We start from the raw sequence: 12,577 nt of genomic DNA on the forward strand, positions 1-12,577 counted from the left end.
GAGTTCGGAATAGTCTTAAAAGCTGGATGTGCTTCAGAGAGGACTTGGTTCCTCAGGTGATACAAGCCTATTAAAGGTAGCTGGTGCATACCCAATCCTTTGGGCCAAGGGCCTCTGACAGCAGAACTAGACTTAAAGAAGTCCTGTATTTAGGTTTCATCTGTCTGATGGCCTTTTTTTCTTTTTGTAATTTTCCCTGTGAAACAATTTTGTTAGCATAAATGCCAAATTGTTCTTTTCAAGTGTTGGGTTCTTTTTTTTTTTTTTTTAACTAAAAATGTTAACTCTTAATAATTTGCAGCATCTCTGGCTGGCTCATGGAGAATTCCAGTATTCCTGGTTATTGTTTTCCTGATGTCTGTGGGCACCCTCTATGAAAAACAGAATGGAAAAGAATCTTCTGGTAAGAAATGAGGCATTCTATTAATATTACTCTTAAGAAATATTGGGGAGAGTAGCTTTGTTTAAAAACATGCTATGATGAAACAGCTTTAAATATACTTAAAATCCTATGGTGTTTTCTGAACAGTAAATTTATTTAAAATATTTTAGGTTATTAGACTATACCTCATGCCCCCCCCCTTATTTGCATTTTTTATTGAGGTATAATTCATAAAAGTAACCATTTTAAAGTAACATTTAGTACATTCACAGTGTGTGCAACCATTACTGCTGCCTGATTCCAAGATATTGTCATCACCCCAAAAGGAAACACTGTACCCATTAAGCAACTAACTCTGTAGTTAGGTTATTTGAGATCTTTGTGTTTTCTCAATGTAGGCTTTTATAGATATAAATTGCCCTCTTAGAATTCCTTTTGCATCCCATTCATTTTGATATGTTGTGTTTCTATTTTCCCTGCGTAAAAATACTATTTGATTTCCTCTTTGACACATTGATTCAAGTGTGTTGTTAAATTTCCACCTATTTGTGAATTTTCCAATTTTGTTGCTGGCACTAATTGCCAAATCCAAGGTCATGAATATTTACCTGTGTTGATCGTGTATCCTGCAACTCTGCTAAATTGGTTTATTAGCTTTAATAGTTTTTTGGTGCTGATTCACTAGGGTTTTGTATATGTAAGAGCATGTCATCTGCAAATAGTTTTATTTCTTCCGTGTTAATTTGGATGCCTTTTGTTTGCTTTTCTTGCTTGATTTCTCTGGTTAAAACTTCTACTACAATGTTGAATACACCAGGTTCTTTTAAAGATTATTTTTGGCTGTAAATGGTTTTTATTCAAAAACAGTTTGTTGAAGATATGAATTTCTAATGAGTTGTAAGGGGACAGCTGAGGGTGGGGGAGCAATAGTGCTCAGGTCATCAGACTGGACTTCCTAGTTGACCAGCCATGTGGAGGCAGCTGTGCCTGGAGAGGTAAATCTGAAGAGCACACAGTCATTACAGTGACTGACATTTGTTCCTTGCTTCTTTCTGATGGTTATACTTTCTGATGGTTATTCATAAACTAAAAGAGCAAATAACTCTCATTCCAGTCTGCTTCGGAATAGGTTATTCTTGATCTAGATCTTTTTTATGGACTACTAGTCTAGACAGTCCTTATCATAAAATAAATCTTTCAAACATTTTTTTTCCTAAATTTCTCTCTTGTCCCTAGAACCTATTTCTTTTATGCATCAGAACTCAAACCATCTAGTCCGTACTGGGACAGCCTTTTCCTTTTATTATGGTCAGTTCCCTCCGGTAGATGTCACTGTGATGTAGTTAGGTACAGGACTGCTTCAGTGTACTGCCATGGCAGTACATGCATTTATTCCTCCCCGGTCATTTCCACTGTCCCACTCGTTGCAGGACCTGCTCTTGTATCCCAGTCACCTGTACAGGCATCTCTCTCCGTGTCTTCTGAGCTTTGAATCTTTTGCTGCTGTGGACGCTTTTATGATCTGTGGTTCACTGGATTCACGGAATGAATCCTTTGGATTTCATCAGAATTCATTACCTCCAGGAAACTGTTCTTGTGAATCATTGCTGAGTTAGTTTTAGAGGCTCCTTCTGAATCCAGGGGTCTTACTCAGTATTTTCTCTTAGGCCTTGAGAGCTCTTTGTATTTCCTGGAACCCCCAAGATAATGTAGAGAAAAAATGTTAAGTATGTACCATGCTTTTAAATGTAGTGTCTTTTTTTAAGAATGGTTATCTCCATTCTGCAGGTGAAGACACTTCATTCCAGGGATTAACTGGTGACTGGTGGAGCTAAGAGATAAACCCAGGGCTTGGACCCTAAGCCTAGTGTTCTTTCCCTTCGCCAGACTCTTTGCACAAGCATCAGTCATCCTGGAAAGGTACTGACTGCTGATCCTCTTGAACTCAGTTGTGATTGCCGGCTGCTTCAGTCTTTTATGTTGGCTCTGCTGGCTTACCACAGCGGCAGGACCCAGTGCTCTGTCTCCTGGATCCCAAAGTCTCACTTGGTAGAAACTTGGATGTGTTCCCTTAGCCTGTGAGAAAAGGGGAGCACTGGCATTATTAGCAATGACAGTATGGGCAAGGCCCTGGTAGACGCTTTAAACATGTCTCGTGTAATTTTACTCATGTAAACTTACTCTGAATATGAGAAGTACTTCTTCAAAAGCCAGGCAAACACATCAGGTGTATCTTTAATAGCCTGGACACCCAGCTTGAGAAGTATGGGCAAGTGAAGCTGGATCCGTTCCTCCTAACATTGGTAATTGTTTATAAATGACATTCTAGAACTCTCTTCGCAGGAAGACTTGGTGGTTGCCTTAATTGTTTTAGGACAGCATGCAATACGAGTGAAAACGTTTGGTCCAGTTAAGCCCAAATTGGAAAAAGAAAAGGAACAAACTAGATTTTTTTACTGCTTATCTTCCACTCCCTATTTCTGACACTGTCAGTTAAATAGACATAGAGAACCTCCTACTGGTACATCTACGCATCCTTATTACTGACTAGTAGTACAATGAGATGACACTGGAAGCCATTGAGAAGGAAATGTATTTTCCACATTAGTAATGGAAACACAAGAATAAACTCTCGTTTAGATTGGTTTCAAAGTATATTTTCCCCTGATTTAAAAACATGCTATTCTGCCCTAACTGGTTTGGCTCAGTGGATAGAGCGTCAGCCTGGGGACTGAAGGGTCCCAGGTTCGATTCTGGTTAAGGGCATGTACCTTAGTTGCAGGCACCTCCCCAGTAGGGGATGTGCAGGAGAAAGCTGATCGATGTTTCTAACTCTCTATCCCTCTCCCTTCCTCACTGTAAAAAATCAATAAAATATATTTTTAAAAAATGCTATTCTGCCCATTGCTTATTAACAGATAATATTTGAACATGTGATCTGTTATTCTTTTACGATTTGCTGGATTATGAGTTCCTGTTCCCTGGAGCTAGGCTGCTAATGTCAGTGGCCTGCTTCTTTGGACTTGCGTAGATCCCTGTTATTTGGACCTCTGAATGCTCACCCTATCCCTGGGTAGATGGACACTTGAAACCTTGGATGCTCTTTCCTTTCTTGATTATAGTTCTTGGGCCCCAAGATTATGTTCCTTTGTCTATATGTCTATTTTTAGCTGGGACTTTTTGCCAATACCATGACTTTGTCTAGATTCTCAGTCCTGGAGTTTTTCTGTCTAGTTTGTCATCCTTCTGCCCCAAACCCTTGGGGTTTTTGCCGTGTAGGAGGATATCACTAAGACAGAAGTCGTCAGAATGCCTGTTTGAATAAGATCAGTTTCCTAATCTTACCTCGATAGTTTTCAGGTACTCTGTGTTGATTTTCTGTGTACTCTTCTTTTTATTTCTTTCTATTATTTACATTCTTTATTATTTAAAGTATTACGTAAGTCTCCTTTCCCCCCATTGACCTCTCCCCAGCTGCTCCCACCCCCCAGCATGTGTGCCCTTCTTTTCATTCCTTTATGAAGTTCAGGCACTCTAAAAACTTACTAACTAGGATGAGATTGCATAGTTTTCTTTGATTTAGCTATGACTCACTGAATATTTACTGTGTGTTTTAGTGACATCAGCAAGTTGGAGAAAGAGTATTTGTAAAGGTTAAATTTATTGGATATGTGTAGTCCATTTGGACCTGAAATTCATTCGCTTGGCCGAATTCTATGTTAATCACATTGAGTATTGGCCTAAAAGTAAGGCCCCAGCTATATGAGTGTGGGTGTATGATTTGTTAACTAGGAATGGTCAGTGTTCTTAATTGTGGACAATGGAATCTATGCTAGCTAGTCTAAATAGAAATAAGTTCTGATTGGCATATAGAATATTTGCATATAGAATTTTTGGAAAGACCAGACGATTAAGCTTACCATAGATGCAACACAGGCAGAAATAACGCAACCAGGAGAAATGCTCATTGACACCCAAGGACTGTTTGAGTAGAAGTGCCATCCTGCTGCTGCCTGCCACAAAGTTAAAGGTCAGATAGCAGAACCTCTGGAACTTCTGTTAAGTCCCTGTGGATAAGCCATGTATGCCTCTGTGGCTGTGTTTGACATGTATGTGGCTTCCAAATTAAAGTGAGTTGCTTTGGTCTTCAAAGTCTTACACAAGTGTGCCTGCATGGTAGAAACTGCATCACATATGGGACCTTAGCTGCAAGGGAGTCCAAGAAATATAGTCTTTAGTTTTCTAGTCTCTACAGTGCAGGAAAGTATGCTAGAATCTGGTATTGTGTAAACTAATCTGTGTTGTCTGCCATAACAGATTAAAGGCTGACAATTACAGACAGACCTCATTGGCCAGTAAACCTTTTTAGTCTATTGCAAATTTAATCTTGATGTACTACCTGTTAGGAACTTAACATGGGCATATATAACATGAGACAGAGTAATGATATTCTTTTAGATTTTTAAGTGGTGGATTTTGACTACTGAATTATGTGCTATATATATATATATATATATATATACACACATACACACACATATATACATATATATGTATATATATATATAGTTTTGCATAATGCCCATACATTTGCATATTCATTTGTGGAATGTTATAATTGAGAGCATCAAGTATGGACTGTGCCATATTGTACTCCGGGCTAGTAATATAAAAGAGAGTGAGACAGTCTGTGTTCAGGAAGCTCACAGACTTGGCAGTATTTTTCAACAGAGATGTGCATTAAAATTTACCTGTGAAGTTAAAAAAACTACCTGCCGCCCTGTCCGGTTGGGCTCAGTGGATAGAGCGTTGGCCTGGGGACTCAAGGGTCCCAGGTTCGATTCCGGTCAAGGGCATGTACCTTGGTTGCGGGCACATCCCCAGTGGGGGGCGTGCAGGAGGCAGCTGATCGATGTTTCTCTCTCATCGATGTTTCTGACTCTCTATCCCTCTCCCTTCCTCTCTGTAAAAAATCAATAAAAAATATTTAAAAAAAAAAAAAAAACTACCTGCCACAGGTATCAATCATCAGCATGAAGTTCCCCAATGAGAAAGATAGAGTCCAGGAACCTGCATTTTTAGCAGACTTCCCTGTTGATTATTAAGTATTCTCCCTTGGCAAATAACCACTGGTCTGGTGGGTCATTAATAACCATTTTGTTTTGCCTGGCCTGCGTGGCTCAGTGATTGAGCGTTGACCTATGAACTAGGAGTCACGGTTCAATTCCTGGTCAGGGCACATGTGTGGGGCATGCAGAAGGCAGTAGATGAATGATTCTCTCTCATCATGGTTATTTCTTTGTCTCTCTCCCTCCCCCTTCCTCTCTGAAATCAATAAAAATATATATTAAAAATATTCTTTTTTATTGCTAGTGAAAATTTTTAGGACTACTGTGTTTCAATTTGCAAGTTATTTCTCACTTTGTTCATTTGCTTTAAAAAGTTTTAAAAATGCATCTTGTTTTACAGGGGCAGAGTTGCCAGGGCAAGTTATCTCCATGGCTGCTTCTACTCTGGCAACCTTGGCCATCTCTATCACAGGGTACGAATCGAGCACTGAAGACCAGCCCTCTACTCAGCCTGCAGGTGACTGACCTTATGAAGGAACTAGTGGCCTGGTGCATGAATTAGTGCACATTAAGAGGAAATTAATAGAGGAAATATTTTCATATTGCTATTCGCCCTTTCTCTATAATAGAAGTGTCAACCAAGTTCATGATCAACAATGACAGATGGAAACACATGCATGTGATTGGCACCAGCGAGAGCTTTGTATATATAAGGCATGGGCAAGTCAACTTAGCCTTTTAAGGATATAGAACAAACTTGCTTAATTAGACCTGTTTTCTGATTTAGCTAAACCCTTTTCAGCCCAGTGAAGCACCTCAACTTCTCTTTCTGGTAATTGTCAGCAGCACATCAGTAAATATCAACGGAAGCAGATTATTATTGTAGACCACGAAGGGAGAACAAAGGGTAAAATATTTAACTGCAGCAGTGTTTGACTATATTCTGCACAGTGAGAAAACCTGAAGTCATTTTCAAGGTCCACCATTTCTTCTTTTCAGTCGGGTCAAGTTCCTAAACTTTCTAAATCTCTGTTTCTGGCTAATGAAAAGAAAATAGGATTCCACCAAGTTTCCTATCTACCTACTTCAGGACTTCTGTGAGGATCAAATGAGATGAGGCACGGGAAAACACTTCACAGATGTTTCGTTAAAGTGTAAAATGTTCCCCCCTGGCTAAAGTGTTCCTGGGCTGAAGAAACTGCAAGGAGGCTAGTTGTCGCTAGGGAGAGGACGCTGGGCGTTGCTACGTGACGTCATTACCCAGATGGAGGGAAGGACACTTAGCATAATATCCTTTTATATAGATAGATGCCTTCAAAATTATTCTGGAAAATGAAATATACATAGAATATAAAATTAAGGAAGACACTAGCATTACAAAATGCTACCTACTGGTCCTTCATTTTTCTCTCTGATTCCTATTTTTACATCTGCGCCCCCACCCCCATCTTTGTTCTCACATGTCACTTTTTAAATATATTTAATTATTTACTTTCTTAGGTTTCTTGATTCTTCATTTTGTACCGTTTCTCCGGCATTTCTTTCTTCTCAACGTTTGCTTTGAATGCCTCATGCTCTTAATATATTGGCCATTTCCCTTAAAACAGACCCCTGTGGTTGTTCTGAGTTCAGTACTCCCGAGAGACCCAGCTGGGAGGTTTATGTGAGCTTTAAAGTCACCATGCTCACGTGGAGGTCAGGAATGTGAAAGGCCACCCTGCCTGTGCCAAGGGCCCATGAGAGTCAGAGGTTTGGGAGTTGAGGGATATTCTTAGCTTTTCTTGAAGAATTGACTTTAGAAAAGCCTGGAATGAAGGGGTCAGCTAAGAAAAAGGCATCTGGGATAGTAAGACAACTTATTTTTCTTGCACATTGAATCATGTTTTCAAAGAGAAGATGGTGTTTTGATTACGGACTTATTATTCTGTCTGCCACATCCACCAACATGAAGTTTCCAAATTAGAAAGATACTCAGAGAGCACAAACAGAAGCATATGATAACTAGCTTTGGCGTTAGCCCCAAACCTCAGGGTAGAATGTTAGTTCTGTGAGGTGGGCTGGCTTACGATGGTGCTGTTTCTGTCAGTGGTAAAAATTTTCTCACAACTAAACATTTAATGTTAAAAGGAACACTAAGGAAATTATGATAGAGCACTGAGAAGGTTACTGTGTAGTTGCCTATGAAAATTTTGAAATAATAGGCAAGGCATTCTTTCAGTAAATATTTAGTGAATACCTACTATATGTCAGGTACTATTCTATGTGCTAGGATTTCAGTGGAAGGAGAACAAGACAGACAAGGTGTTAGCTCTCTTGGAGCAGACATTCAGCTGAGGGGAGAATGTGGACAAGGCTAAGTGGAACATGGTACAACTATGCAACACTGGGAAGACCATGGGGCAGATAGGGCGCTGGGACTATGGGTGTTCTTGTTTCTTTTCTTTTGCTAGACTTTCTGAAATATGACATACTTTTGTCATTAAATTTTATTTATGGCAGGCAAAATACAAGTTTTAGGATCTTAACGCATTTCCATCATCATGGTACATACCTGTGGTTAGCAAACTGCAGCTCGCGAGCCACATGTGGCTCTTTGGCCCCTTGAGTGTGGCTCTTCCTAAGCCTCAGGAGTACCCTAATTAAGTTAATAACAGTGTACCTACCTATATAGTTTAAGTTTAAAAAATTTGGCTCTCAAAAGAAATTTCAATCGTTATACTGTTGATATTTGGCTCTGTTGACTAATGAATTTGCCGACCACTGGTATATACTAAGTAATACTGTTTTAAGAGTTGTATGATTTCAGATACATATGGTATGTGGTGGTAAAACTAGGAAACAGAAATAATATAACCTTATATTAAAACATAGTAGTTGCCTTATTAGAAAATAGTGCATAATGTGAAATAATTTAGTATGATTTCCTTTATTTGAAAATTCCTTAACCCCCAGAAATCTTGTTCTGTGTCTCATTCTAAGAGGAACACATGTTTCAAAGTCCTGGGTTCTTTTTGTAAGAGAGGTTGGCTCCATTTTAGTTGAAATGACAATGAAAAGCCACATTGTGTCAGAAATATCTATATAAGTGCATCTAATATCAAGTTATATTAAAAGAGGACATTTTAAATGTAGGGTTTATATACGTTAATGTTTGCTGCTTCATATGGTTTGAATAATTTTCATGGATTAATAATAATTCTCAGCTATTTTGCTATATTTTTCTTTAGTTTTTTAAATGGTATCTATATTAATAAAGATATATCATAAAAAGCTTAAACAGTATAAAGTACCCCCCCAAAAAAATTTTTTTAATTAATTTCCCTAGCTGTAAACACTGTTGGTATTGTTAATTCATCACATATTTTTCAGTGCTTATGCAAACATACATCGAAATCTTTTTTTTTTCACCCAATGTAATCATACTGTTAGTCCATTTTGAAGGCTTAAAATAGAGTAGCTTAGCCAGTTACTCTGTATTACTGTTCACTGATGTGGACTATGATGGTGGGTAATTCTTTTTTCTTTCTCTCTTCAGAAACCATGGACAGAGGCGAACCCCCTCCAACATTGTCCTCATCTTCGCCCTCTTCCCCTTCGCCCACGCTGCGCAGGCAAAGGCCTGAGATCGGAGCGTTCCCCAGAAAGAAGAAAACTAGCGATTTCTACTTCGTGACCCTCGTCTGGGCCATCATTGCCGTCCAGCTCTGGTTGAACCTGTGGATCGTGCAGCTGCTGCCAGTGCCCATTGCAGGTGACCGTTAATTAACATTTTGTTTAAATGGTTTCCTTTTAGATTTTAATACTTGGGATCATTTTACTCTCTTTTTAAATTAAATGATCATATGTCTGCATTTAAATAAGCATTATTTTGGAAATTTGTTACTTGATTCCTCTCTAATATTTCTTTTTTCTGTAGAGGAGAATGTTAGCAATCTAGGTTTCGGGGTTTATGATTGAATTTTGAGAGCTGCTCTTAGTGAAGTGCATTTTACATTGCATTTTTAATTCAGTGGAAATGTGGGTTTTGAAAACTATAATGTATGCAAAATCATGATTTGTTTTTATTTGAAAATTAAGTTATATGTACATGTCATATGTTTTGTATCAAAATGGAATCCTACGGCTTTTCATAAATCATTAAAGCTGGATCTTTGTACCTGAATACCATGATTAAAAGACACCTTTAGAGAGGACAACACAATAGAGGTGGGCCTTAAATTACCATGGTATTCAGGTACAAAGACCTAGATTAATGATTTATGAAAAGCCATAGGATTCCATTTTGATATGATCCATGTCCTATATGTGTACATAGAATTTAATTTTTTCTCAAACAAAAATAAAGCCTTCTAGTCCCACTACCTTCTTAGTTGGCCTTTACGGGAAGCTTGTCCCCTGCGCGAAGGGCCACTGCATTGCCTAACTGCAGAGGGCACATTCATATTGTGGTCTGTGAATGGTCCCCAGCCTCGGGCCGTTTGTAACAGCTCTGCTTGTACCTAAACTGCTTCTCTTCTGAATCCTGGTAAAAGATTCAGATGTGTAGCACAACATCACTTAAAGAAATAGGAACATAAACGAAAACGTTACCTGAAGTGGTATAAAATCATGATGCGGGTGGAATACCTTTACTTTTCTGGTCACTAAACAAAAAATCTAAGGAAAAGAACAAAATTTGGCAACAGCAAGTATAATAGCCAAGGAGATTAGAACATGTCAGGGGTTAGTATTCTTTACCCCAGAAGGGGTATGGTATGAGGGGCCTGGGTCGTAGTCGCTGAAATCTTCATGATCAAAATAGGCTGTAAAATAATCCCTGACTCCTCGGGGATTCAGACTCCACAAAGAAGGTGGTATGTATGGGAGCAAGTGGGGATTGTGTGAAAAGTTGCTTGTCCCAATACCATCATTTTGGAATACCTTGAACTTTCTTCCCTCCTCTCCTTTTTTAAATTGATCTTGACTTAAATACTAGCTCTACTGTTTTAAAAAGGTCACATGGAACTAAGGGACCTTTTTCTGTGATAACCTTGTAATCTGCATTTTGTTCATACATGTATTTCTTATCCTCTTCATAGTCTGGATACTCAAAAAGCTCGTCATTCACTTTGGAGTTGTGGACTTCCTGGAGAAGCGCTGCTCCGTGTGGTGGCGGGTCATGGAGCGCTTCCTGAAGGACCGGCAGGAAGCGCTGGCACCATGGCCAATTGTCGGACTTGGGAAATTCTTGTTAAAAGTTGATAGCAAGGTAATGTATTTTGAGAACTTGGGGTGTTTTAGTGGAATTTATCCATTTCATTGTCTGAAATATTCCATTTTATGGTGTTTATACTGGAATTTAAATATCATTCTGTGGTGGAATTTAAAGTTTAGAATTATGGTTTATATAAGGATAGGATATAAAAGACCAAATTGAAATCCAGAGGGTTAAGTGACTTGCCTAAAAAATTATAGCCAGGTAGTGGCTCAGTTTAGTGAATATTTTTACAGTAATTCCCGTGTGTCAGATATTGTGCTAAGTCCTCAGGAAAAAACAGATGAATCAACAGAAAACTAGATGCAGAATTTCTGTGTAGGGAGAGACAGCGGTCCATTAAAATGTAGAGACAGTGGTTAGAGTCAGAGGTTTAGTGGTTCACAGCATGGACTCTGAGTCCAAATTCTGGTTTCAGATCCCAGTTCAGCTACTTATTAGCTGTGTGACCTTGGATGAGGTTCTTAACCTTCCTGTGCGTTTGTTTCCTTATCAATACAATGAGTGTACGAGCATGTACCGCATAGAGTAGTTTGTACTAAATGAGTTAATACATGTACAGTTCCTCTGTCAGAGCCTGGTACACAGTAACCTCTATGCGTTAGTCGTTCTGATTTGTGGAGGAAAATGTGTACAAGATATAGTGATAGTACTCAGCAAAAAAGTGACTCAGTGTTGGTGAGGTAATGGGAGAGGGGCGGTTTTGTAGAGGAGGTGATGCCAGGGCAAATTCTGACGCACACATAGGAGTAGACGTGGCAAGAACAGCAAATGGATGGACAGTGCAAAAGCACAGAGACTTCCACAGCATGAATTCTCAGAGAATGCCAAGGAACTGGTTATGGCTGGACTTTGTGAAACGGTGCTTAGTGGGAGGGAAGCCTGGAGGTCAGGTGGGACTGGATCGGGAAGGTCTTTTTGTGTGCTCTGTTGTGCGAGCTCGACTCTATCACAGAAGCTAGTAACTGCTTCCTTTAACAGGTGTATTCATGACTTAGGTTGAGAAATGCTGTTAAGTGAAACCAGCATAGGTATTGGTGAGAATAATAACTGGAGTGTGTCAAGGGGGAGGAAGTGAATCTTTTAAATGCTTATTGAAATATCCAGGGTCAAAGGAGAAGCAGGGGATATATTTGCTTGCATAGTGCCTGGCTGTCTTCCAGAAAGTTTGTCAGTTTTAATTCCCACCAGTGCACCATGTGAAAATACGTATTTCCTTGAGCCCTTGCCACGGAATATTATAGTGCAACAAAAAGGACTTTTTATTTTTATAAAAAGAAGTATCTCACTGTTGTTTTAATTTGAAATTTTAAAAATTAAAAATGAGGCTGACCATCCTTTTCCATACTTACTGGATATTTATATTTTTCTTTTGTAATTTGCCTATTTGTGTTGTTACTAATTTTTTTTCAACTTTTTAAGAACGAATCTAAGACTTTGCATAAATTTCAGCATATTTATCACATCTCCCTTGTGTTAGGGTGAAGCTTTATCTTATGAGAACAGATTCAGCACGTCCAACTGTGTAAAGAGGGTATCTTATTTTCAGTTAATGCTTTGTCTTTCCACTGTCAGGATAGAGACTAAATACTATTTTCAGTGTTCTAATGTACTTGTATTTGAACCCTTTATTTAGGAAAACTGTACAGTTGTGTCAGTTGAAGTTCCAGGCATCTAAAAGTATTTGTTATGGGTAGCTTTGTAAAAATTTGTCATTTTTATTCTAACTTGTTTGCTGATCTGTTTTTCTTAGGGAACAGAGACAGTAAAATGAATAAAACTGGCTTTTTCTGCTGTACAACAATCAGAATAAATGGCTATTGCAAACTGAATATTTGTTTAATTATAATTGATGCCAAATTCATGTTCTGT

General features: G+C 38.7%; 1 protein-coding gene across 5 annotated transcripts in view; it reads left to right on the top strand.

Moving 5' to 3' along the window:
- TMEM245 (transmembrane protein 245) overlaps positions 1 to 12,577 on the top strand; it is a 69,512-nt gene that overhangs the window by 10,541 nt on the left and 46,394 nt on the right. For all 5 annotated transcript variants that reach the window (XM_036330084.1, XM_036330087.1, XM_036330086.1 and 2 more), the window contains exons 3-6: positions 302 to 403; positions 5,852 to 5,968; positions 8,987 to 9,202; positions 10,530 to 10,699. In XM_036330084.1, the coding sequence (XP_036185977.1) occupies positions 302 to 403; positions 5,852 to 5,968; positions 8,987 to 9,202; positions 10,530 to 10,699 (605 nt within the window). The remainder of the gene's footprint in view (positions 1 to 301; positions 404 to 5,851; positions 5,969 to 8,986; positions 9,203 to 10,529; positions 10,700 to 12,577) is intronic.

The sequence above is a fragment of the Myotis myotis genome, unplaced genomic scaffold (assembly GCF_014108235.1).
Source record: "Myotis myotis isolate mMyoMyo1 unplaced genomic scaffold, mMyoMyo1.p scaffold_m19_p_12, whole genome shotgun sequence".
Classification (NCBI taxonomy): domain Eukaryota; kingdom Metazoa; phylum Chordata; class Mammalia; order Chiroptera; family Vespertilionidae; genus Myotis; species Myotis myotis.